This window comes from Leopardus geoffroyi, chromosome A3 (genome assembly GCF_018350155.1).
Source record: "Leopardus geoffroyi isolate Oge1 chromosome A3, O.geoffroyi_Oge1_pat1.0, whole genome shotgun sequence".
Taxonomy (NCBI): Eukaryota; Metazoa; Chordata; class Mammalia; order Carnivora; family Felidae; genus Leopardus; species Leopardus geoffroyi.
In genome coordinates this window covers 28652218-28678769 of record NC_059336.1, presented here as the reverse complement: position 1 = coordinate 28678769, position 26552 = coordinate 28652218, and the positions used below count along the sequence as shown (strand labels likewise).

At 44.2% G+C, this 26552-nt stretch overlaps 1 protein-coding gene across 1 annotated transcript; it reads left to right on the top strand.

Annotated features, from left to right (window-relative positions):
• The first annotated feature begins 905 nt into the window (after window positions 1-905).
• Window positions 906-25910, top strand: LOC123580387 (signal-regulatory protein beta-1-like). Its single transcript, XM_045445063.1, has 6 exons — window positions 906-999; window positions 17019-17375; window positions 18073-18393; window positions 18964-19302; window positions 24489-24597; window positions 25103-25910. Exons 1-6 carry the CDS (start codon window positions 927-929, stop codon window positions 25134-25136), a joined length of 1233 nt encoding a protein of 410 aa, XP_045301019.1. The 5' UTR covers window positions 906-926; the 3' UTR covers window positions 25137-25910.
• The last annotated feature ends 642 nt before the right edge of the window (window positions 25911-26552 follow it).

Genomic DNA, 26552 nt, shown 5'->3' with positions numbered 1-26552 from the left:
GACAAAGACCTTGTTTTATGGCTCAATCTTGTAACATCCCCAGCTTTTGTTTGTGTCTTTCCGCTCATGTGTATTTGGTGTAAACACCACCACATTCAGGGTACAGAACAACTCCATGGCCACAAAGGTTTGCCTTGTGCTACCCTTTCATAGTGCCCACCTGCCCCACCACACCAAGCCTCTGGCACATGCCCATCTGTTCTCTACAACTTTGACAATGTTGTGTAAGTGGATTCCCACAGTACGTGACATTTTGAGATTGATTTTGTTCACTCAACATAATACCTTTGGAAACTTACAAGTTGTGCACATGTAAATAATTTATTCCTTCTTAGCGCTGAGAAGTATTTCCTGGTATGAATCCACTAGTTTGTTCAAGCATTCCCTAATTACTGGACATCTTGGATGTTTCCCTTTATTTCCTATGCCAAAAAACATGCTTTAAATATTCACGTGAGGTTTTTGTGAGGCCATGGTCTTCTCTGCTCAGATAAATGCCTGGGAGTGTGATTTATGGGACATATAACCCACTTCCTCTTTCTTTGGTTGGAGGAGAGCACATACAAATTCTTTTATTTTATCAATTTTTCTAAGTAATCTCTACACCCAATTTGGGGCCTCAAGATGGGGGGGGGGGGAGGGAGGCCCACTGGATGGGGACAGAGGCCCCATGTAGGAGGGAAGCATCATTTCTCCTGGGCCTCTCCACTCTCTCTGAAAAAGAAAAGAGGACCCTTCACCAAGTGAAGCCTTCTCTGCCTGACTTCTATTTCACAATCTAGAAGCAGATTGCTGCCTCACAGCCATCACCCCACCATAGGTGCTTCCTCTTAATCACGGAAGGAAGCGGGGTTTTTTCACCACAGAACAGAGGCCCATCCTCCCCAGCACACATATTTGCACAGAGAGAGGGTCCTCAGGCCGCCATGATGTTGGCCCCTGCCTCTGGGCCCCACCTGCCTCCTTACCTGCTGCTGGCTCTGCTGTTGGGACTCACAGGTAAGCACTGCCTTGGGGTACAATCCCCTCTTCCTGATCCCACAACATCTCCCATGTCCCTGGACATCAAGGGCTTCCAGGTAACCAGAGGTGTGCTACCCAGGGCTGCCACAGAAGACCAAGGACTGGGTGTCATCTGAGAGCAGGAAGTCGGGGATCTGAGCATTTCCTCTATGCATCCATCACCTACAGCTTGTTACCAGAGGCATCCAGACAGTGGAGGCTTCAATCTGTCACAAGGACAAGTTTGTAGGTATTAAATGATCTAATTCTCACAACACCCCTGCCTGATAGCTAGGACTGTACTGCTGATGAGCAGATGGAGAAATTCAGGCAAAGAGAGTTAATGGCCCAATGTCAGCTACCTAAGTCAGTGCATCTGCCGGGATTCTTGTCCAGGCCATCCAGCTCCATGGTTCATTCTTTTTACTGTGTTATGTTTCTCAGCTTCTCGGTGGAGGCTAACTAAACAAACATCATAAATACAGAGAGGGAAACAGAAGAAGAGGCATCACTTAGCACACTCCGAGGTCTCCAGAGTTCCAGTTCTGCTGTGTGTCCTCCCAAACTTTGGTTAACGATGTGCTGGATGTTTCCTATGTGCCATATATTTTACTGAGTTTTTAACCTGTATTACAATTTCATTTGATCCTCAAAATGATCTATATACTAGCTGCTAGGCTACACTTAATACATACCTGGGAATGCACCTATGTGTGTGTGCGTGTGTGTGTGTGTGTGTGTGTCTGTGTGTACACATATGAGTACCTGAGAAAGGTACACACAAGTGAATATGCATACACATGGGATATTTGACAACACTCTCCTTCTTGTTCTCTTCACATTGCATACACTCTATGTGAAATGCACACTGAAGGGTGCCTGGGTGGCTCAGTTGGTTAAGCGTCCGACTTCGGCTCAGGTTACGATCTCGCGGTCCGTGAGTTCGAGCTCCGCGTCGGGCTCTGGGCAGACATCTCAGAGCCTGGAGCGTACTCCTGATTCTGTGTCTCCCTCTCTCTCTGTCCCTCCCCCGTTCATGCTCTGTCTCTCTGTCTCAAAAATAAATAAACGTAAAAAAAAATTTTTTTTTTAAAAGAAATGCACACTGAACAGGTGTTTGGTTCCCTGTCTCTCAGCTACTCACCCCCTTTTTCTACTTCTCTAAACTAACTGCTCACTCACCACCAGGTATTGGGACATGCAAACTTCCCTCTAGGTAAAATGAGGAGAAATTTGTGCATTACTACCTTGAAGGTCCTCCTCCATGCTGGACCGGGGTAGGGAGGAAAAAAGGGGGTAGAGTATGTGGGGACTCCTGCCTGTATGATCTGCACCTGCAATTCTATTCATATTCACATCCTGATCCCAATCATCTAGTGTCAGCTGACGCCTACATGCCTCAAGAAATCTCATGTGTAATAACTTTCCAATTTCCTGAGCACTCACCATGTGCAACACCCACTTGGAAATGCACGCGTCTGTTATGTCCTGTGATCTTTGTATCCAAGGTAGACACTACATCTCCCCTAGCTCACAGACAAAAAAGGAGGCACAGAAAAGTCCAAGGTCACTCAGTGGTGAATGGCAGGGTGATGATTTGCACTCAGGCAGTCTGATTCTAGATCTCACAGGCTTAACCATGGCTCTTCTCAAACCCTATGGCCCCACTTCCATCCCCATGAGGTTTCTGCAGATCTGCCAATGGGTGGAGGGAAGGGTGGGATGTGGGGAAGATGGAGCATTTGTGGTTTGCTTCTCTCCGGCACTTTCCCCCAAGTCTTCTTCATGGGAAACCCAGATTCTGATATATTTTTCCAAGAAATTCCACTGAAAATAGATGGCAGGGTCTCAGAAAGGGGTTATACTGGGTAATTCACATATGACCCAAATATTTACTGGATAATTCCTAGGTGCCCAGAGCTGTTACATGAGCTTAGGGCATACTGGTTATTAAAAGAGGGAAAGCAGTGGCCCTCACGGAAGTTGTATTGTAGTGGAGAAAAGGAAAAGAAACAACAGACATACCAAATAAGTAAATCACATAGTATACTAGAAAGTGATGAGTGTTAAGGAAAAACATGACAGTACAGCTGGAGAAGACAATGAGAGACTCTTCAGGGTGGGATGTATTTAAAGAGGTAGCCTGGGTGGCCACCACTGGAGTGGTGGCCACAGGAACAGCAGAAGAGTAGAATCCTCCTGTTCTGTTCAAGGGTTTGGGCTTTCACTCTGAGTAAAATGGTTGCCACTGCAAGGTTCTGAAGACAGAAATGACATGATCCACCATGAGTTTTAACTTATGCTAGCATTTGGTTGAGATTAGACACCATAGGGCACAGACAGAAGCGACTAGAGCATTCAAGAGTTCGTCGTGTTCGTGCAAACAAGGAAAAGCATTTTGCACCCAGACAGCAGCCAGGAGAGAAAGGGGAAAGAGGTCGGATTGTGGGTGCATGCAGAAGGGGAGACAACAGGATCTCCTGATACACAGGATTTGGGGCAGAAAGAGAGGTTGGTTCCCAAGGACTTGGACCTGAGCATCTCGGAGAATAAAGGTGCCTCATCTGAGATGTACAAAGATGTGGGGGAAAACCGAGGAGTTCAGTTGGGGACGGTGTTAACAGTGAGAAGTTTGCTTCCATCTAAGAAAGAAGTTGAGTCCTGGTTGGACATACAAATCCAGAGAGAAGGAGCAAGGCCTGGCCCCATGATGGAAATATGAGAATTATAAACACACAGATGGCAGAGTCGACACGTTTCCTTGGCTCCTCTTGACGCTCTGATCCCTCTCACCTCTTCCCTCCCTTGTTTTCTCCATGTCTCCCTCCCATATGCAGTCCTACTTCTTCCCATTTTTGTTTAGCAGTTCAGCTTCATAGCCCCAATCTCCTTCTCCAGACTCACAAATCAAAGTACCCGATCTTCCTGGCACACGCAAGACTTGCCAGTAATAGCGTGGTCTCTCCTTAGGAGACATGTTTAGTTGCAAATACAGCTAACTCCCAGGGTTTTACCAGCTCACACACTGCAAGAACGAACCACAAATTTTCTCCCCGAGGAGTAGCTGAGAAATAAACAGAACACAGGATGTAAGTGTGGTGTCGCAGCAACCTGCTCCTCTGATTTATATCCTGCCAAAGTTTTTAGGACATCTCAAGTAAGAAGGAACGATTGTGTATTTCTCTAGGTCTCCAGCCACTGGATTGTCACGGAGGCGGTGAAATCCACCTGCATAATCTGGCCCCTGAAGTTCAGTGTTAGCCCCAAACGTGACTGGTGTCCCTTCAAGGCATAACTCATTGTCCAGACACAGCCGACTGTCCACAACTCTGTTCAGAACATGAGTTTGAAGCCTGCTGTTGCCCTTGCTTTAGCTACTCCCGTGGTTCTATCTCCCCCTTCAAGGGCAATTTTCTCAAATCTACCAGCCCCTAGAACAACACATTTTCTCTTTCCTTGAGTCATTTAGTCCAATTCAAAGGCACTACATGGGGTGATCCCCTTATTTCAGTACGTATTTCTTATTGTGCTAAAATACACATAACATAAAATCTGTATCATATCAACCATTTTTAAGGATACAATTCACTGGTATTCACATAGTTGTGAAGCCAGTAGCACTGTACCTTTCAGGAATTTATTCAACATCCTAAGCAGATACTCTGCACCCATTAAGCAAGAATTCCCCACACCTCCTTCCTCCACAGCCACCGGTAACTTCTATCTTACTTCCTTGTGTCTATGAAGCTGTTTCTTCTAGATACTTCACGTAAGCGGAATCAAGTATTTGTCCTCGTCTCTGGCATATTTCACTTAGAATGATATTTTCGAGGTTCATCCAATTAGGGAACATATCAGGTGGCCATTCTTTTTTTTTTTTTTTTTTCAACGTTTATTTATTTTTGGGACAGAGAGAGACAGAGCATGAACGGGGGAGGGGCAGAGAGAGAGGGAGACACAGAATCGGAAACAGGCTCCAGGCTCCGAGCCATTAGCCCAGAGCCTGACGCGGGGCTCGAACTCACGGACCGCGAGATCGTGACCTGGCTGAAGTCGGACGCTCAACCGACTGCGCCACCCAGGCGCCCCAGGTGGCCATTCTTAATAAGGCTGAATAACATTCCATTGTAGTGTCTACATCAACATTTTGTTTATCCATTCATTTATGCATAGATATGAATTCTTTCTGCTACCTTTCGGTTATCATGTATCATGCTGCTATAAACATGGATGTACAAGTATCTCAGTACGTACTTTTAATTCGGGGGTATTTACCTAAGAGTGGAATTGGTTGATCCTGTGGTAAATTCTACATGAACACGAACACTGTTTCCAGAGTGGCTGCACCATTATATATTCCTACCCATGACATACAAGAGTTGCAATTTCTCCATAGCTTACTCAATCTTTATTTTCTGAAGTTTAATTTTCTTGTATTCATTTTGGTGTTTCTTTCTTTTGTTTTGTTTTTGATAAAAGCTATTCAAAGGGATTGTGGTTTTGATTTTCATTTTTCTAATGACAAGTGATGTTGAGCATCTTTTTATGGGTTTATTCACTGTTTGAATATCTTCTTTGGAGTAATAGCTATTCTAGTCCTTGGGTCATTTTTTAATTGAGCTGTTTGTTATTTTGTTGTTGAGTTGTAGGAGTTCTTTACATATGTTGGTTATTAATCCTGTCTCAGACATAGGCTTTGCAAATACTTTCTCTCCCTCTGCAAGTTCTCCTTTCACTTTTGATATCATCTATTGACTTTTGCTGTGCAAAAGTTTTTAATTTTGATAAAGTCCAAATTGTATATTTTTTTATTTGTTACTTGTGTTTTGGGGGTCATACCAGGACATCATTCCCTAATCCAATATCATGAATTTTGTCTACAGGTTTTTTTTTTTTTCTCTGAATTTTATAGTTTTAGTTCTTACATGTATGCTGGATCAGCATAGTGCTGGGTCCTTCATCCAATTTCAGTTCATTCATCTATATAGAGAAAGGTGAGGGTTCAACCCCATTCTTTGCATGTAGATATCCAGTTTTCCCAGCAACTTGTGTTGAAGAGTCTGTTCTTTCCCCTGTTGCATGATCTTGGCACTTTTGTTGAAAATCATTTGACCATGTGTGTGTGGGTTTATTGCTAGGCTTTCTATTCTATTCCATTGCTCTATATCTCTATGATATTTTCAGTACCACAGTAATCTGACTATAACACTTTGTAGTAAGTTTTGAAATCAAGAAGTGTGAGTTCTCAGAGGAACTAACATGGCAGAGAAGTAGGGAGACCCTGGGCTTTCATAGTTCTCCAAACACACCTATATTGAGGTCAGATCACTTGGCACATCCAAGAAACTGATCCGTGCAGTGGCAGAAGGATCTCCTCAGTTGCAAGGAGACAGTGTGGCACATGTGAGGTATGTGGACGTGAAGTGGGTGAGAGAAAAATAGTGTTGCCATGGAGAGGAGGGCAACCCTTTCCACGGAGACAGAAAAGGGAAAGAGAGATGGGTTGAGAAAGTGCAGCATTGAATTTGCACAAGAGGAAAAGCTCTCTGGAGCATGGACTGTGGAGAAGGATGTACTGAGTGTCACAGGGATTTTTTGTAAATGGCATTTGGAACTCAAACTCTGAGGTTTTGGAAGTGCATGACTTTCTCTGGGTGGAGGTGGGGTGTGAGCTCCTGGGGTGAAAGGATTTGGCCTGGGAGCATAGGGATCTCCAAGGTGCATTGGAAAAGAACATTCCCCTTCCTGGAGCACTTTTGGAAGAGGGTATATTGCTTCTCCGAGGACCAAAGACCCTGCATGCATCAGTGAAAGGCCTTTCATTATCAATGGACAAAGATACATCCAAGGGGAATGTAACTTTTGCTGCTTTTTGCTGTGCTACACCATAGATTTCATGCACTGTGCAAGCAGGGGACTATTTCTGAGGGACAAGGGACTCCAGATACAGTCTGGAGAGGCTCTACCCCTGGAGGACAGGACTGGCTCAGCATAGTGCTGGGTCCTTTAAGACTTCAGGTTTTGAATCCCAGTCCCATACCAAAGAAAAAAAGGATTTCTATGGTGCAGGGCAATTTGAGTGCCTTCATTATTCTGTGAGGGTTGCCTGAACAGCGGGAAGTGTGAGATCCCCAGTCCTGGGATGAGATTGGGGTGGTGCCATTCCCTCCCCCCTTCTCTCCACGAGAACACGGTGGGACTTCAGAGAGCAGTGCAGCGGCCCCCAGTGGAAGCGGGACCTACTCACACAAAACCCCGTCTGTCCCCACCCCGGCTCTGGGTATGACAAATGCTTATTTACTAGGGCAAGACTGACTCTGACCCAGGCAGCCAGCCTCTCCTTCACAAGACCAGCTTAGCCAGCTCCCTCCAGACACGAATTGTACTAAAGATTAAGTGCTTCAAAATGACACCTACGATTTCCACTAGTTACTATGAGTTAAGATGGCAGAGAAGTAGGGGGACCCTGGGCTTTCATAGTTGGCTCAAACACAGCTATATTGAGGTCATGATATTGGATTAGGGGATGATTTCTTGGATATGACACCAAGTATTTCCAGTACTTCTGGAAATAGGATAAGGCTTACATTTTTCCTTTTATTTCTTTCTTCCTTTTTTCTTTTGGAGTCAGCCTCATGGTTTCTTGCTTTTTTTTTTTTTTTCCATTTACTTTTCTAGCTCTTTCGTTTTTAGATAAGGCTTTTTATTTTTTTCTTTTCTTTTTTCTTTTTTTCCCCTTTCTTTTCCTTTGGAATCAGTCTTAGTTTTTTGATTCTCCTCCCCCCCTTTTTTTGTTTCTTTATTTTTGTCTTGTTTTCTTACCTTCCCTTTTATTTTTGGAGGAGATCAGCCTTTTGGGTTTGTTTTGGTTTGTTTTCAGGTTTTTTTCCCCCTGACTTTTCCAGGCTTACTTCAACACACAAATCAAAGCATACCTAGTTAAAGGTCTAAAGAATCCCCACTACAAGCAAGGAGGATCTCTGCAGAAGACTTAACAGTGGGAAAGAGCAGCCAAAACACAATGTCAGAGTGCACACAGCATACACCAGAGACATTTCATGAAGTTCTAGGCCCTGGACAGTGTATGACATATTTTGAATATAGCAGTACTCTCAGGTGCTGGACACTTTACAAGCTTTTAAAAGATGCAAAAAACAGAAAATTAGCAAAATGACAACACAGAGGAATATTCCCCAAAGAAAGTTCAAGAAGAAACCACACACAAGGACTTGCTGGAAACAGATATAAGCAATTTCTCTGAATCCCAATTTAGAATAACAGTCATAAGACTACCAGCCGGGCTTGGAAAAAGCATAGAAGACACCAAAGAAAGCCTTGCTGCAGAGATCAGAGACCTAAAATCTAATCAGGCTGAAATAAAAAATGCTATAACTGAGATGCAAAGCCGACCTGATACAGTCACAATGAGGACGGAAGAAGCAGAAGAGATAATAGGTGAAAATGAAGATAATTTATGGAAAATAATGAAACCAAAAAAGAGAGAAAGGAAAGGAAATCAATAAATCATGAGGGGGAGACATAGTGAACTTAGTAATTCCATAAAGCAAGGCAATATCCCTACTCCCCAATAGGAGTTCCAGAAGAAGAAGAAAAGAAAAGGGTTTTTTTGAACAAATTATAGCTGAAAACTTCCCTAATCTGGGGGAGGAAACAGGCATTCAAGTCCAAGAGGCACAGAAAACTCACATCAAAATCAACAAAAACAGGTCAACACCTGAACAGCTCATAATGAAACTTGGAAAATGCAAAGAGAAAGAGAGAATTCTCAGAGCAGCTAGGGACAGAGGGTCCTTAACCTACAAGGGTAGACACATAAGGGTAGTAGCACACCTGTCCACTGAAACTTGGCAGGCCAGAAGGGAGTGGCAAGAAATATTCAATGCGCTGGGGCGCCTGGGTGGCGCAGTCGGTTAAGCGTCCGACTTCAGCCAGGTCACGATCTCACGCTCCGTGAGTTCGAGCCCCGCGTCGGGCTCTGGGCTGATGGCTCAGAGCCTGGAGCCTGTTTCCGATTCTGTGTCTCCCTCTCTCTCTGCCCCTCCCCCGTTCATGCTCTGTCTCTCTCTATCCCAAAAATAAAAAAATAAACGTTGAAAAAAAAATTTAAAAAAAAATAAAAAATAAAAAATAAAGAAATATTCAATGCGCTAAATGGGAAAAATATGCAGCCAACAATTCTTTATACAGCAAGGCTGTCTTTCAGAACAGCAGCAGAGATAAAGACTTCCCAAGACAAACAACAACTGAAGGAGTTTGTGACCACTAAACCAGCCCTGCAAGAAATTTTAATGGGGACTCTCTGAGTGGAGGAAAACATAAAAAAGATCAAAGCAACAAAGACTACAAAGGGCCAGAGAACATCACCAGAAACACCAACTCTACAGGTAGCACAATGGCACTAAATTTATATCTTTCGATAATGACTCTGAATGGACCAAATGCTCCAATCAAATGGATTAAAATGGGTTAAAAAAAAAAAAAACAAGTTCCATCTATATGCTGCCTAGAAGAGACTCACTATAGACCAAAACACACCTGCAGATTTTAAGTGAGGAGGTGGAGAACCATCTGGCATGCTAATGGAGATCAAAAGAAAGCCAGAGTAGACATACTAATATCAGACAAACTAGATTTTTAAACCAAAGACTGTAACAAGAGATGCAGAAGGGCATTGAATCCTAATTAAGGGATCTATCCATCAGAAAAAAAGATCTAACAATTTTAAGTATTTATGCCCCCAAATTGAGAGCACCCAAATAGGTAAATCAATTAATCACAAACATAAAGAAACTCATTGATAATAATACCTTAATTGTAGGGACTTTAATACCTCACTTACAGCAATGGACAGATCATCTAAGCAGAAAATCAAGAAGGAAACAATGGCTTTGAATGAAACACTGGATGAGATGGACTTAACAGATATATTCAGAATATTTCATCCTAAAATCGCAAAATACACATTGTTCTTGAGAGCACGTGGAATGTTCTCCATATACTGGGTCACAAATCAGCCCTCGACAGGTACAACAAGATCATGATCATACCATGAATATTTTCAAATCATAATGCTATGAAACTTGAAATCAACCACAGAAAAAATTTGGAAAGTGCCTAAATAAACTGAGATTTAAAGAACATCCTACTAAAGAATGAATGGTTTAACAAGGAAATTACAGAAGAAATAAATATATGAAAGCAAATGAAAATGAAAATACAGCAGTCCAAACCATTTGGAATGAGACAATGCACTGCAATGCAGGCCTATCTCAAGAAGCAAGAAAGGTCCAAAATACACAATCTAACCTTACACATAAAGGAGACATAAAAGGAGCAGCAAATAAAACCTAACACCAGCAGAAGAAGGGAAGTAATGGAGATTAGAGCAGAAATAAATGATATAAAAGCAAACAAATAAAAAAGTAGAACAGATAGAAGCTTCTGGGTGGCTCAGACAGTTAAGTGTCTGACTTTGGCTCAGGTCATGATCTCACAGTTCGTGGGTTTGAGCCCCGTATTGGGCTCTGTGCTGACAGCTCAGAGCCTGGAGCCTGCTTCAGATTCTGTGTCTCCCTCTCTCCCTCTGCCTCTCACTGGCTTGCACTCTGTTTCTCAAAAATGAATAAACATTATAAAAAAACAAATATGCAAAAAAGTAGAACTGATCATTGAAACGAAATCTTTCTCTGAATGAATAAACAAAATTGGGGGCGCCTGGGTGGCTCAGTCGGTTAAGCGTCTGACTTCAGCTCGGGTCGTGATCTCGCGGTCCATGAGTTCGAGCCCCGTGTCGGGCTCTGTGCTGACAGCTCAGAGCCTGGAGCCTGCTTCTGATTCTGTGTCTCCCTCTCTCTCTGACCCTCCCCCCATTCATGCTCTGTCTCTCTCTGTCTCAAAAATAAATAAACGTTAAAAAAAATTTTAAAAAAAAAGAATAAACAAAATTGATAAATCCCTAGGTAGATTTATTAAAAAGAAAAAAAGGGGGGCCCAAACAGATAAAATCACGAATGAAAGAAGATAGATCACAACCAAAAGCATAGAAACACAAACAATAATAAGAGAATACTATGAAAAATTATATGCCAACAAACTGGGTAATCTGGAAAAAGTGGTTAAATTCCTAGAAACTCAAACCCTACCAAAATAGAAATAGGAAGAAACAGAAAATTTGAACAGATCCATAACCAGCAAAGAAATTGAATCAGTTATCAAAAATCTCCCAAAAAACAACACTCCTGGGCTAGATGACTTCCCAAGGGAATTCTACCAGACATTTAAAGAAGAGTTAACACCCATTCATCTCAAAATGTTTCAAAACACAGAATGGAAGGAAAGCTTCCAAACTCATTCTACAAAGCCAATAGCTCTTATTCCAGAAACAGACAAGACCCCACTAAAAAGGACAATGACAGGCCAAATAGCCCTGATGAACCTGGATGCAAAATGTCTCAACAAGGTACAAGGAAACTGAATTCAAAAGTATATTAAAAGAATTATTCACCCTGCTCAAGTGGGAATTATTTTTGGGCTGCATGGCTGGTTCAATACTCACAAATCATTCACCATAATATGCCACGTTAATAAAAGAAAAGTTGAAAAATATATGATCCTCTCAATGGACGCAGAAAAAGCATTTGACAAAACACACATCCTTTCTTGATAAAAACCCTGAAGAAAGTAGAGAAAGAAATATACTTCAACATCATAATGGCCATATACAAGGACCCACAGCTAGTATTATTGTCAGTAGGGAAAAACTGAGAGCTTTCCCCTAAAGTCTGGAATTCGACAGGGGTGTCCACCCTCACCACTGTTATTCAACATAGTACACAATATTCAACTTCGAGCCTCATCAATAAGACAACAAAAAGAAATAAAAGACATACAAATTGGCAAGGAAGAAGTCACACTTTCACTCTTCTCAGAGCAACATGATACTCTATGTGGAAAATCTGAAATATACCACCAAAAATTTGCTAGAACTGATCATGAATTCAGCAAAGCCACAGAATATAAAATCAATGTACAGAAATCGGTTGCATTTCTATACACCAATAATGAAGCGGCAGAAGAGAAATCAAAGAATAAATCCCATTTACAATTGTATTTAAAAAAAAAACCCATAAGGTGCCTAGGACTGAAGCTAACCAAAGAGATAAAATATCTATTTGCTGAAAACTATAGAAAGCTTATGAAAGAAATTGAAGAAGACACAAAGAAATGAAAAAACATTCCATCTTCATGGACTGGAAGAACAAATACTGTCAAAATGTCTATACTGCCCAAAGCAATCTACACATTTAATGCAATTCCTATCAACATAACACTAGCATCCTTCTTAGAGCTAGAACAAACAATTCTAAAATTTGTATGATACCAGAAAAGACCCTGAATAGACAAAGTAATGTTGAAAAAGAAAACCAAAGCTGGAGGCATCACAAGTCCAGACTTCCAGCTCTATTACAAACCTGGAATCATCAAGACACTATGGTACTCCCATTAAACCAACACATGGATCAATGGAACAGAATACAGAACACAGAAATGGACCCACAAATATATAGCTAAATAATCTTCGACAAAGCAGGATGGAATATCCAATGGGAAAAAGGCAGTCTCTTCAGCAAATGTTGCTGGGAAAACTGGAAAGCGATGCACAAAAAAATGAACCTGGACCACTTTTAGACCATTCACAAAAATAAATTCAAAATAAATGAATAACCTAAGTGCGAGACAGAAAACCATCAAAATCTTAGAGGAGAAAACAGGCAGCAACCACTTTGATTTCAGTCACAGCAACTTCTTACCACACATGTCTCCAGACGCAAGGGAAATAAAAGCAAAAATGAACTATTGGGACGTCATCAAGATAAAAATCTTCTGCACGGTGAAGGAAATAATCAACAAAACTAAAGGGCAACTGACAGAATGTGAGAAGATATTTCCAAGTGACATATCAGATAATCTATAAAGAACTTATCAAACTCAACACCGGAAAAACAAATAGCCCAGTGAAGAAACGGGCAAAAGACATGAATAGATACTTTTCAAAAAAAAAAAAAAATCCAGATAGCTAACAAACACATGAAAAGATGCTAACGATCACTCATCATCAGAGAAATACAAATCAAAAACCACAATGAGGTACCAACTCACACCTGGGAAAATGGCTCAAATGCACAACACAGGAAACAACAGATGTTGGATGGATGTGGAGAAAGGGGACCATTTTTGTAGTGTTTTTAGGAATGCAAACTGGTGCAGCCATTATAGAAAACAGTATGTAGGTTCCTCAAGAAATTAAAAATAGAACTGCCCTGTGACCCAGCAATTGCACTACTAGGTATTGATACAAAGGATACAAAAATGCTGATTCAAAGGGACACATGCACCCCAATGTTTATAGCAGCGCTATCAACGATAGCCAAATTATGGAAAGAGACAAAATGTCCATCAACTGATGAATGGATAAAGAAGATGTGGTATATATGTACAATAGAATATTACTGGGTGATCAAATAGAATGACATCTTGCCATTTGCAACAGCGTGGATGGAACTAGGTGTATTATGCTAAGTAAAATAAGTCGGGCAGTGAAAGACAAATATCATATGATTTACTCATATGTGGAAATTAAGAAATAAATTCCACATTTATTGAACATAGGGAAGGGAAGGAAAAATAGGATAAAAACAGAAAGGGAGGCAAAACTCAAGAGACTCTTAAATGCCGAGAACAAACTGATGATTGCTGGAGGGGTGGTGGGTGGGGAGATGGGCTAAAAGGGTGAGGGCCAACAAGGAGGGCACTTGTTGGGATGAGCACTGAATGTTATATGTAAGTGATGAATCCCTGGGTTCTACTCCTGAAAACAACACTACACTGTATATTAGCTAACTTGAATTTGAATAAATAAATTTTTTAAAAAAGGATATGAGTTCTCCAACTATGTTCTTCTGTTTAAGGATTGCTTGATGATTGCGCTCCCTTGAGATCATATATGAATTTTTAAGGGCTTCTGAAATTTTGCAAAAAAAAAAAAAAAAAAAAAAAAAAGGTGACTGTATTGAATCTGGAGATCATTTTAGGTAGTATCGATGAACTCTTCCAATCCACAAACGGTATTTGTTTTTCCATTTATTTATATCACATTTCATTTCTTTCCACAATGTTTTGTACTTTTTGGCATACAGGCCTTTGATCTCCTTGCACAAACTCTTCCTATATATTTTATACTTTTTGATGTTTGCGTAGTGGAATGGTTTGCAAAATTCTTTACGATTGTTCATCAATAGCATATACAAATGCACTGATTTTTGACTGTTGGTTTTGTATAGCACAAATTAGCTGATTTCATTATTATCTCTAACAGTTTGCTTTTACATGTGGAAACTTTAGGGTTGCAACGCATGAAATCATGTCATGTGCAAAGAGATACTTTCACTTATTCCTTTGCAATTTGAATGTTATTTCTTTCTCTTGCCTAATTGCATTCTCTAGGATTCCATTGTGTTCAATGGAAGTGCTGAAAGCAGGCATCCTTGCCTTGTTCAGATTTCCACCATCAAAGGTGATGTCAGCTATAGGTTCTTCATATATGACTTTATATTTTGTGTAAGCTTCCATCTACTCCGAGTTTTTTTTATTGTTTTTATCATAAAAAGGTTGACTTTAGCCAAATAATTTTCTACATCAAATGATGACTATGTTATTTTTTTCATTCTATAAATGTGGCCTATCACACTGTATAATTTTTATATGTTGAATCCTTCTTACATTCCAGAAAGAAATCCCACTTGGTCATTGTGTACAATTCTTTTAATATGCTTTTGAGTTGTAATTGCTAATGTTTTGTCGAGCATTGTCGCATCAATATCCAGACAAGATACTGGTCTGTAGTTTTGTTGTAGTGCCTTTGTTGGCTTCGGTCTCAGGATAACGCTGCCCTGAGAATGAGTCTCAGGATGACCCAAAATAACTTAGGAGTCTTCCTACCGCTTTTATTTTTGGAAATACTTTGAAAAGGATTAGTGTTAAGTTTATCTTTCAGTGTTTGGAAGAATTCACCAGTGAATCTTCATGATCATGGGCTTTTCTTTGTTGGGAAATTGTTGATTGATTCAAACTCCTTACTAGCGATATTCTATTCATTTTTCTAGTCTTCATTATTCAGTCTTGGTAAATTGTATGTGTCTAGAAATTTGTCCATTTACTCTAGGTTTTCCAATTTATCGGTGTACAATTGTTCGATGTACTTTTTTAGAATACTGTGCATTTATAGAAAAATACTTAATAATGTCTTTCTCTTATATCTGATTTCAGTTAAGGAAATCTTCTCAATCTCTCTCTGTTACTCAATCTAGCTAAAGTTTTGTCAACTATGTTGGTTTCTGAAGAGCTACTCTTGGGTTTACTGATTTTCTCTGTTGTTCATGTATTCACAATTTACTTATCTCTACATTAGTCCTTTTTATTTCCTTCATTCTGCTTGCTTTGTGTTAATTCTTCTTCTTTTTCTGATTTATTAAGCTGTCTACTTGTTAATGACTTGTGATCTTTCCTCTCTTTAAATGTCGGCATTACAAATATAAATTTCCCTCCATGGTTGCTTTCAGTGCAGAGTGTAGGTTTTGGCATGTGGTATTTCCATTTCCATTCATCTCAAGGTGTTCTCTAATTTCCCTAAGAGTGTGTTCTTGTATTTCAATATATTGGAGAAGATTCAATTTCACTTCTGTTGTTGATTTCTAGTTTTATTTCACAACTCTCACCAGTTCACTGCTTGAAAAGCCCTTCTTCCAGATTGCAGTATGGTGCCTTCTCAGCCTGTATAATTTGGACTCATACAAAGGTTTTGTTTGTTTGTTTGTTTTGTTTCGTTTCATTTTTTATGGTAACTGGTTTCTGTAACAATCTGGGGAGACATGTGTGGGAGACAGGACAATGGCTTCTCCAAGATGACCACATCTTAATATACATAAAATGTGAATATTTTTCTTTATTCAGCCAAAGAAATTTTGCCAAAATGATTAGGTTAGACTCTTGACATGAGGAGATTATCCCAGATTATCACCGTGGCCCCATTTTATTCACAATAGTCCTTATAAGAAGGGGGCAGGTAAGTCAAAGTTAGAGAATGACAAGTAACAATACAAGCGAGAATTTGGAATGATAGAAAATTGGGAAGATGAAAAGAATTGTGGGCAGCTTCTAGAATTTGGATGGCAAGGAACAACATCCAGAAGAAATAGAGCTCAGCTGCCCTTTGTGTTGAGCCCAGCAACACCAATTTTGGACTCTCAATCTCCAGAATAACAAAATCGTACCTTTATGCAGTTTTCAGGCACTACATTTTTAATCATTTGTTTCACTGCGTTAGGAAATATTTTAATATAATATGATTGCTTTCTAGTAAAAAAAAAACCTAGGTATTTTAAACACTCCTTTACCTTTCATTTAGCTAGCTACATGTTTATTATGTGTTGGCAGCTCTTCCCATCACTGTCTCTCACGTATCCAGATTGATGGATAAGACCCCCACCTGTACATGTGCTTGTGGAAGAGAGAAGTTGATCCATAGAGGTTCCAGAAGTTAAACACACAGCCCGGAAACTACATCCATCACTTCCTCTCACACACAATGGTCTAAAGAAGTCTCACGGCCCCACCTTATGCAAGAGACCAGAAAGTGTAACACCCCAAGGGGCCAGAACACAGACATGCAGGATCATTTGGCGAAGCACGACGCTTTCAGAGAGGGCTGGGGCCGTCCACCTGCCGTGTGCCACATCACTGAATCTCTCTGTGTGTTTTGCTTTCCTCGTCTGTAACAGGGTCCCATGTGACAGGCTCATCGCGAGGGCTACATGCCCTGTACACGCAGCGGGCTGGGCTCACGGTGTGCACTCAGTGAAAGCTGTTTTGGATAAACACTTGAGCAGACGGACAGGATCAAACAAGGATCATAAGTAGCTGTTTTGTTCTCCCTCCAGGTGTGGCAGGTGAGGCGGAACTGCGGGTGATCCAGCCCGAGAAGTCGGTGTCTGTGGAAGCCGGACAGACGGCCACTCTTCACTGCACCCTGACCTCCCTGCAGCCCGCTGGGAAGGTCGAGTGGTTCAGGGGCACAGGGCCAGGCCGGGAGTTAATCTTCAGTTTCAGAGGAGACCCTCACTCCCCTCGAGTAACAAATGTTTCAGACGCCACAAGGAGAAACTCCATGGACTTTTCCATCCGCATCAGTAACATCACCCCAGAAGACACGGGAACCTACTACTGTGTGAAGTTCCAGAGAGGGAACCCCGATGTGGAGTTTAAGTCTGGACCAGGCACCCAGGTCACCGTGAGCGGTGAGTATCGCTCCATCCCCTGGTTGTGACAGCAAGTCAGTAAGAATGCCCTCCACTGTCTGAGCAACAGATAAGGATCAGGTGCTTTGGCGGGTGCCCCTGAATGAGCCCCTTCCACGGATCAGGAAAGTTGAGGCCTGGAGAGGTTGTGCTATTTGCTGAAGGCCCCACGGCTGGTAAACAGTGGGAAAATCTGGAACCTCAGTCTGCAGGCTCCCAGCTCTTCCCTTTTCCAATCCTGACCAGCCCTCTGATTCCCAGGGTGAGAGACTGAAAGTCTGGGAGACATGCTAGTCACAAGGCCCATCCTCACATCTGCCTCCAAATAGCACTCATGTCGATGTGTCCAGAATCCTCTACACTCGGCATTTACTAAGCACCTGCTATGTGCAAGCTCTGTTCTGGGTACTGTAGGAGGAGGAGGTGGACACCGAGAGTGACACCCACCAGAAATGTCCTTCCGGTGCCCAGATTGGTAGGAAGTCCCCTGGGAGAGAAGACAAGGGGGACTTTGAACTTAGGCTGGAATTGCACGCGGGCCCTGCCCCTGACTCAGTCAGTCTCCGACACCGCCCTCCCAACACTATCAGCAGGGCTAAAAAATAATCCATGCGAGGGTTCTGCACAGTGTCACATGCCTGTCGTTGCTGAGGATGACCAGAGTCATGCTTACTGCTCGTAAATGCTCCTCTTGTAGCCAAACCCTCTCCCCCCGTGGTGTCGGGCCCCACGGCCAGGGCCACACCTGAGCAGACTGTGAGCTTCACCTGCGAGTCCCACGGCTTCTCCCCCAGAAACATCACCCTGAAATGGTTCAAAAACGGGAATGAGCTGGCAGCCTCCCAGACCACCGTGGACCCAGAGGGAGACAGCGCTTCCTACAGCATCTTCAGCACAGCCACGCTGCCACTGGCCCCGGGGGACGTTCGCTCCCAGGTCATCTGCCAGGTGGCCCACGTGACCCTGCAGGGGGGCCCTCCTCTTCGTGGGACTGCCAACTTGTCCGAGACCCTCCGAGGTAGATGCCCGTCACCCCCGGCCCAAGCCCAGCTGCGGCCCCCAAGCCTCCCAGCCTGCCCCTCCCCCACTCCGTGCTCCCGACCTTCCATCCCCTGGAACCTGCCTCCTGACAGACCCTCCCAATCACTGGGCACCCAGGGGTACCGTCACCTCCTCCTGTTTTAACGGCATTTCCGGGTGAACACCTACCGTGCTAGGTAGTTTGATTTACTTTCCCATAACCACTCGAATTATTGAGCATCTACTGTAATCCAGCCAGTGTGTGCTTGGTGATTTCATGGATTTTGCTAGTTATTCGATTCCAAATGCATGCTGGGAGCTCGATTTCACTCATCATTACCCTAATAGGCGCTACCAGTAGGTACCTTGAGCACCTACTGTGTCTGGGCACTGTGCTTAGGGATTTCATTCGCATGCAAAGCCTACCCTCAGTGTTTGAGCACCAGCTGTATGCCTAGCACTGATCTGGGTGATTCCCTTGCTGCATGGGGGGAGCTAAGTTCTGGAGCCCCTCCCCGGTGATGTGTCTGTTCCATGAGGTCAGAGCTTCTGCTCGGTGCTGTTTCAGTTCCACCCACCTTGGAGGTTGCCCAGCAACGCGTGACAGGGGACCAGGTGAAGGTCATTTGCCAAGTGAAGAAGTTCTACCCCCAGCGCCTCCAGCTGACCTGGTTGGAGAATGGAAACGTGTCCCGAACAGAAACGGCCTCGACGGCCTCGAACCTCATAGAGAACAAGGATGGGACCTTTAACTGGACGAGCTGGCTCCTGGTGAATTTATCTGCCCACAGGGAAGATGTGGTTTTCACCTGCCAGGTGCAGCATGACGGGCAGCCCTCGGTCACCAAAACCCATACCCTTGTGGTCTCTGCCCACCAGAAGGACCAGGAAGCCCATACGACCCACGGTGAGTCTGAGATGCCAACTGACCTGGCACGTTAAATTCTATCTTTTCTTTTTTTATGTGAAAAGCAGTCATTCATGCCTATCATAGAATAATCTAGAGGTCTACAGACATAAAGTAGAATTTTGATATGAGCTTCCCTCCCCAAAGCTCGTGCTCCAAGAGTGACCACTGTTAAGATTTTGGTACATAGCTTTTTAGATCTTTTGACAGAAACATGCATTAGAGAAGGAAACAACAGAGGGAGGGAGATGATCTTGTCGCTAGCATCCTGCCTCCTGCACCTTCACCCGACAGTAATTATGTCACCACGCCAGGCCAGCCACTTCCTCCTTCTGTTCGTTCTCACCTGGGCTTCATATCGATCCTTCTTACACCCTTCTAACCCCTTCTCAGCAAAGGTCTGCACTTGCCACTCTGAAATTCTGGACGGGAACCCTGAGGACAGAGTGTTGAGTCTGGACCAGGCTCCCAAGTGACCATGGGTGCTCACAGCACAAACCACCTTTGTCCCCTGCTTTGGGACAACAGGCCAGCAATAATCATGATTACTCACTGCACATTTACTTGATGCCAATTCCAGTTCATTTCTGGTCTTCTTCCTGCTACAACCACCCTGGGAGCTTGGAAGTTTACAGGACCGACTCAGGGAGCAATGGGGGACAGATGGAGAAGATGTCCTGCCCTTAGTCCAGGTGATGGGCTAAACCAATCAAGAGAAACCTGAGTCCCCGAGGACAGGGACCACCAGCCTATATGACAAACGTGTTAGAGATAACAGCTGGGCATTGTCCCAAGGACCTACAGGTCCCCTTTCTATGACCAAATTATATCTTATCTCGCTCTTATAATATATGGAGGAGTTTGAGCCATGTTTCCAGGAGTCTTTGTTCCAGAAGACCTTTCAAAGGCCCATTTCCTTCTAACATACCCCATGACACTGTCCTCATTGCTGGGTCAACACTGGGTCACCGAGTGTCCGTGACCCCGCCAACTAGGAGAGGAGAGATAGGAAGGGGAGAACAACTTCTCTTAACACTAGAGGTACTGCCTAACTGCGTCCACTAATGACTCAGTCATGGATGCACATCCGGTTGCAAATGGAGTCCATAATTGTGTGGTCATGTGATTAATGACTTTCGTTTTTCAACAAAGCCAGTACCATTACATACTTTGTAAAATTAACACTAATTTCCCACTATCAGCTAAAATGGAACCTATGTTCAGATTTTCCAAAATTTCTTCTAACACTTTATTCTGTGTACCAAACTTGGTTTTCTTTCATCTCGAAATGCTTGCAAAAACTTTCCTGTGAAACCACATGGGACTCCACAATTCCTTTATATATATATATATATATATATATATATGGATATGGATATATGGATATATACATACAGAGAGAGAGAGTATGAATAGCTAGGGCTACTCAAATTCTTCATTTCATATTGGATGCTTGCGGATGCTTGAGGAAGCTGGTCCATTTTCTTGAGTTGTCCAATTTCTACCCACAGAGTTCTCATCGTATTACCTTGGTATCCTTTTGATGTCTGTAGGCTCTGTAGTGATATCATATTTCTTTCCTGATATCACAACTACTTGCCTTTTTTTTCATTGTCAGAATTACTAGAAGTTTTTCCATTTTATTGATCTTTTCCACAAACTCTTTTGTTTTGGTGATTTCCTCCATTGTGTATTTTCAATTTCATTGTTTTTTCTCCTCTTTTTTTCCCCATTCTGCTTCACTGGGGTTTATTTTGCTCCTCTTCATTTTTTGAAATGGGAGCTAGGATGATTGATACCAGTCTTTCTTTGTTTGAATGCCACACCTGGACTTCCTTCTGCACTTGGGGAGTCAGGAGTGTGGAGCCAGGATACCTGGTGCTGTGTTCTTCCAGACTGCAGGCATCTAGGCTGCCTGACTTCCTCTTCCACCTTTCAGAGTCCTCCTATTCTTGGACCTCATATGATTTCCAGGGGTCAGTCTTATACTGAACCAGGAAGGCAGGAAGAGGCAAATCAACACCACCTCTTCTGGACTGGCCTGGGTTAGGTTTTTAGTCTTTGGCCTTGCACTAGAACTCATACCAAGGCTGTTACTTCTGGTGCTTCCAGTGTGCCTGAACTAGCAAACTTGCTTCTGTGCTAAGACCGGAAATGGACATTAGGGTTGTCTGGGTTGGAGAGCTGGATGCCTATGTGACCCTGCTGCACCAGGATGCCACAGCCTCCCCTGGGCATCCCAGGGCTCCAGTCACTGTGATAATTGGCCCAACGGGTTGGAATAAGAATGCACATCTTTTGGTTCACGTTTATGTTACTGAGGTATTTTATAACACTTCTAGTTTAAGAGACTTCTGTTCTCTCAGTATAGCATCACCGGGTATGTTACAGGGGTTGGTTGGCCAGTTTGGGCACTTGGAGGAGACAGGTTCTGAGTCCTCTGATCTTTCTGTTCTTCTTTCAGGATGCCACGTGTGCCTGTCCCATTTTTCCTTCTTCCCTTCACCACTCAACTTTGAAACAGCACCTCTTGAATCTCGTTTGTCTTTCCCCCAAAGTTATGCATTTTAAATCATGCCTGCCCCCTTTATGCACATCTATCTTTTTAAATTTCCCTGACTCCCTGCATCAGGTTCCTATTGCTGCTGTAATCATTAGCACACGCTTAGTGGCTTCGAACAACACAATTTTTTTCCTCCACTTCTAGAGGCAGAAAGTCTACAATGAGTTGGCAGGGCTGCATTCCATCTGGGGGAACAGGGGGAGAGTCCGTGTCCTTGCTGTTCCAGCTCCTAGGGTCCCGTTCCGGACTACCCTCTGCTGCGGTCAATATGCCTCCTGCTCCCACTCTCCTGCCTCCCTCCTTCACTTGTAAAGGTCTCTGTGACTCTGTTGGCTCCACTCCGATAGTCCAAGATAATGACCCACTCAAGACCATAGCTGGTTACCACACAGTCTACCTTGCCATGTCAGGGACCACAGACTCTGGGGAATCTGGGCCAACCGTCTTAAGTCAGGCATACTTTGAAATTATTTTCTGTGATCTGTGTCCTGATGTGCAGGACACATTTCCAATATTTTCTCATTGAAGTTGGGTTTAATATTGGCAGTAGGATTTCTGAAAAACTCTCCAGCATCTTGTATAACTGCCCTTGTCTTCTTCACCTGCCCTTTCCTATGGCTGGTGAGGGTGGGAGGGCAGCAGTGTAAGATATTGTGCCTTCAGATTGTGTGATATTTGCCTTTTGTCTCCCAGACATTTTGGAGTTTGGCCATTGCTCTTCAAGGACTTCTGAAAGCCAGGTCTCCATAGAATTTTCTGTCCTGTTATTGTTTCTTCTTTGGGTTCAGAAGCTGTATTCAGAGATGAGTAGCTAAGCTGCTGCCTTGTCCTCAGCAGACACAAGTGCCCTGAGGGCTTTGAATGCCTTGTCCCCAAAGTCCCTATCCCACATCAGTACTTGTCTCCCGTATTTCCCCATCACAGCCCTGTTCTAGCAGAGCAGTATACTGAAGCTGAGAATTCAATCTTCTTTGTAGCACCAATATTCTTATAATTATGTCGGACCCAATTATGTCCTCAGCTTTTTCTGCCCTCGGGATCTAATAGGTGGGAGTCTACAATGTTGCCCAAAAGTCCTCTTTCACACATGACCTATCATGAGAGATCAACCAGTCTGAGTTCTGCATTGTCTTTCCCTGAAGGGTTGATGCTCAGCATCACTCATCCACCCAATAGTTCTTATAATTCCCAACCGATTTCCAGATTACCAGGTTACCCCCCACCTCTACTTACTCCATCCCAGGTCACCACTGTGAGCTTTTAGCAGTGACAATAGCAGGGAAAGCTGGGACCTTCCCCTGTTCCTCTGCCTGCCAGGCAGGGGACCTCTTGGCCAGCCAGCTGATTGAGACCCAGGTCGGTATCTGCACATTAGAGCTGGGTTTCCAGACCCCTCCCAGACAAACTCCGCAGGTCAACTGTATTGGGAAGCAAACTCTAACATCATATGAGAAGGGAGAAACCTCACTGTGGTGTGGGGCCCATTCACAGGTATGAGTTAGAGAAGGAGGCAAGACTGGCAAAAGGAGGTATTGAACACAGTGCAGCACAGAAAAGTCATACTTGCACAGAGAACAGGCAAACTGGATGCTATTTTTGACTTGTTTTAAATGGAGCGGAGGGGCAAAACCTCTGTACCCCAACTTCCTCCAGTCCTCTGCTGCACGCTGCCCTCTGGAGCAGGTGCAAACATGGGCAATGCAGCTTTTGCAACTGAGAAAACATTCCAGAGGGCCACCCAGCTGAGACCTGCCGTCCCCCGACACACCAGGGGTAAAAATGGTGGGTCTTTGCTCCTTCCTCTAAGATTATTCCATATATTTCAAAAACGTATTTGAATTTCTTGATGTAAATCTAAGAGCAAAATCCAGTCACTGTAAAAAGGCAAAGAATCTGAAGTCATGCATGCAGAACCAATGATCTACGTGCAAAAGAACGATGTTATTACCTGATGTTGGTACTGGGGTCCAGGGGCGCGGGATGGTGTTTGAAGCCCCTCCCAGGTTAAGACCCCATTTCCTTTCCTGACCAGGGTGTTCTCCAGGCAGCAGGTCTTGTGACGTCCGGCCACCCCGAGGGCTCCCTCAGCACAAGAACATGGGGTCATCGAGGCTCGCGTGTGGAACAAAGAAGGGCAGACTTGCACCTTGCTCACCTTGACACTGTCCTTCCTCTACTTGAGGCCAGGCTGACATTCGTTCCTATGACCCTGAGAGGTTGGACTGTCCTAGTCCAAACACAAGGTCTCAGATTCATCCTAAGGACAGCACAGTCCCACTCATCTTGTGACCCTCAGTAAACTATGAGCCTGTTCCCTCCTCAGAAGAGAGTGTCAGACCTGCCCCATTGGGTGTGGGGAACAAGTCAGCAAACCTCACTTACATGTTACTGAGTGCTCATGTCTCCAGCTCTTCCCTCAGGAAGGACACCCAGTAGCCTGAGCAGAGGTGAGCAAGATGAGGTACTGCTTATCCTGAATTCTGCCTCGAGCATCTCACAGGGGAAATTCATGAGCTTCAGAGCATAGATGGAAGCAGGTTCCCTCAGATGGAGTAAGTCGAGGCCCCTGGGAGTGGACTCCTGGATCCCTCTCTGATGCTGCCTCCTGTCCCTTCATTTCCAGATCGAGAGCTGTCCACTCCACTCCTGGTGGCTCTCTTCCTGGGCCCCAAGCTGCTGCTGCTCGTCTCTGTCTCTGCCATCTATGGCCACAGGAAGCAATGGATTCACTGGTGAGATATGGACAAGGAGGGCAGGGCCAGGTCAGTCTCAGAAGGAGCCAGGTCAGTGGAAGGGCAGCCCACAGGTCACACAGGGTCAGCGCCCACTTGGAATAAAGGGCAAGTGACGCACCTCCCTTCATACCCTCTGGAGCCTCAGGGATCCCTCTGGGAGGTTCCCAACTCCCAGGATGACTATTGGGCCCTGTAAGAGGTGGATGGGGTCAAGGGCTATGAAACGATGTACAGAGAGACCTACAGCTTCCGGGAAGGGAGTGGGCTAAGTGAGCAACACCTGGGTGGGAAACCCCACAGAAACCATCTCTAGATTATTTGGGCGCAAGGTGTCCACATTTAGAGGAATGCTGACAGGTGCCCGCTGGCTGCTCTGAGGACGGCTCCCGCTCTGACCCTCCGTGGGACAGACTGGAAAGGATGGGGAAGGGGTATCAGGACCGAGGGAAGAAGCCTGAGGAGGCACAGTCCATGTCAGGGACTTTCTGCACTCTCACTACAGGTGTCCCGGGAGGAAAACAGCACCGAGGACATAGGAGACACGTGGAGAACATTTCTGGAATGATGAGCAGATACTGAAATGTGAACATGGGTCCACGGCTCCTTCCTTCCTCCCCTGCTACATGCCATCCTCGGTCTCTGCTGCCTCCTTCCTTCCCTGAGGGGCCCAGCCTGAGACAAGGAACAACTAGAAGCTTCCACAACCCTGCCCCAGATGCCTGCTTCCCCAGAGACCCAAATGCCCACAGTTCCTGCTGTTCCTCCTCAAAGACCTCGATGCCCCCAGAGCTGGGTCTTCACACCTATTCTGGAGCAGGGGCCATGGGAACGTCTGTGGAGACTGACACATGGATATCTTACTAGAATGAGAGAAGCAAGTCCTGGTACACACCCCAGTCTATCTCTCATCCATCTTCTGGGGACGGTGGTCATGAACTACACATTCAAGTCCATGCTCCAACAGGTTATTCCTGCCAAACCCCCGTCTCCCCAGCCTTGGTAAGGTTCTTCAATCCCTCTTAAATATAAACGAATCCCATCCTGGTTTGAAGGGGAAAAAAGGATCCTCCTTCCTCTTTGCCTACCCGTCCTATCCCTCAATCCCAGAGAGAAGATTCCCTCCTCTCCCTGTGATGGGAACACTGGCTCTTCTGTCACCTTCATCCTTTCCAACCCCCCTGCTCATGTACACACGCTGGCAGTACAGAAGACAGGAGCCTTCCTTGATTTCCTTCTTTATATCCCATTTCAAATCTGCCTTCCTAATGTATGTCCAGCGACCAGACGGTGTTAAACCATCTACGTCTGGACAGAAAAAGAAGCCCAATTTGTGGTGCTTGTCCACCTCTGTGGCGTCTACACTCCCAACGTGGCCAATTTCAAGCTGCCAACAGTGGAACAACTAGCTTGCAAAATTCCTGGAAAGCTCTCAGGAGCGAGGGCAAGCCTCCTCCCGCCCACCAGGCAGCTCCACCCAGCACCTGCACACTGCTCGCTCCCAGGCTGTCCCCTGGTCCCGGCCACCAGCATCCCTTCCTGGACCATTGCCGCGTCCCTAACAGACTCTCCGGGTTCAGTCACAGTGATCCTACGGAAACGGAAGTCCGATTGTATCCTTCCTCTGTTTCTTCCCCCTACAGATATGTATGGCTCCGTTTCTCCCTCTTTCAAGCTCTCCAGTCATGTCACTTTATTAAAAACACCTTCCTTAAACCAGCCACATAAAATGTCAATTTCTGTCTCTCACTCTTTGTGCCCACAGCTCATACCTGAACTGAATTCTTTTCCTAGAACTTAAGACCAGCCAACATGATAAATGGAGACAGTGCTCACTTGCACAGTGATGCAGGACCAAACAATGACGGGTGCAGCTAAAACCAGGCGACGTGATCTCAATAATCAGAGGGAAAAGCAACAATTTTTCTGTGAACTTTAGAAACTTTTTTCAACAC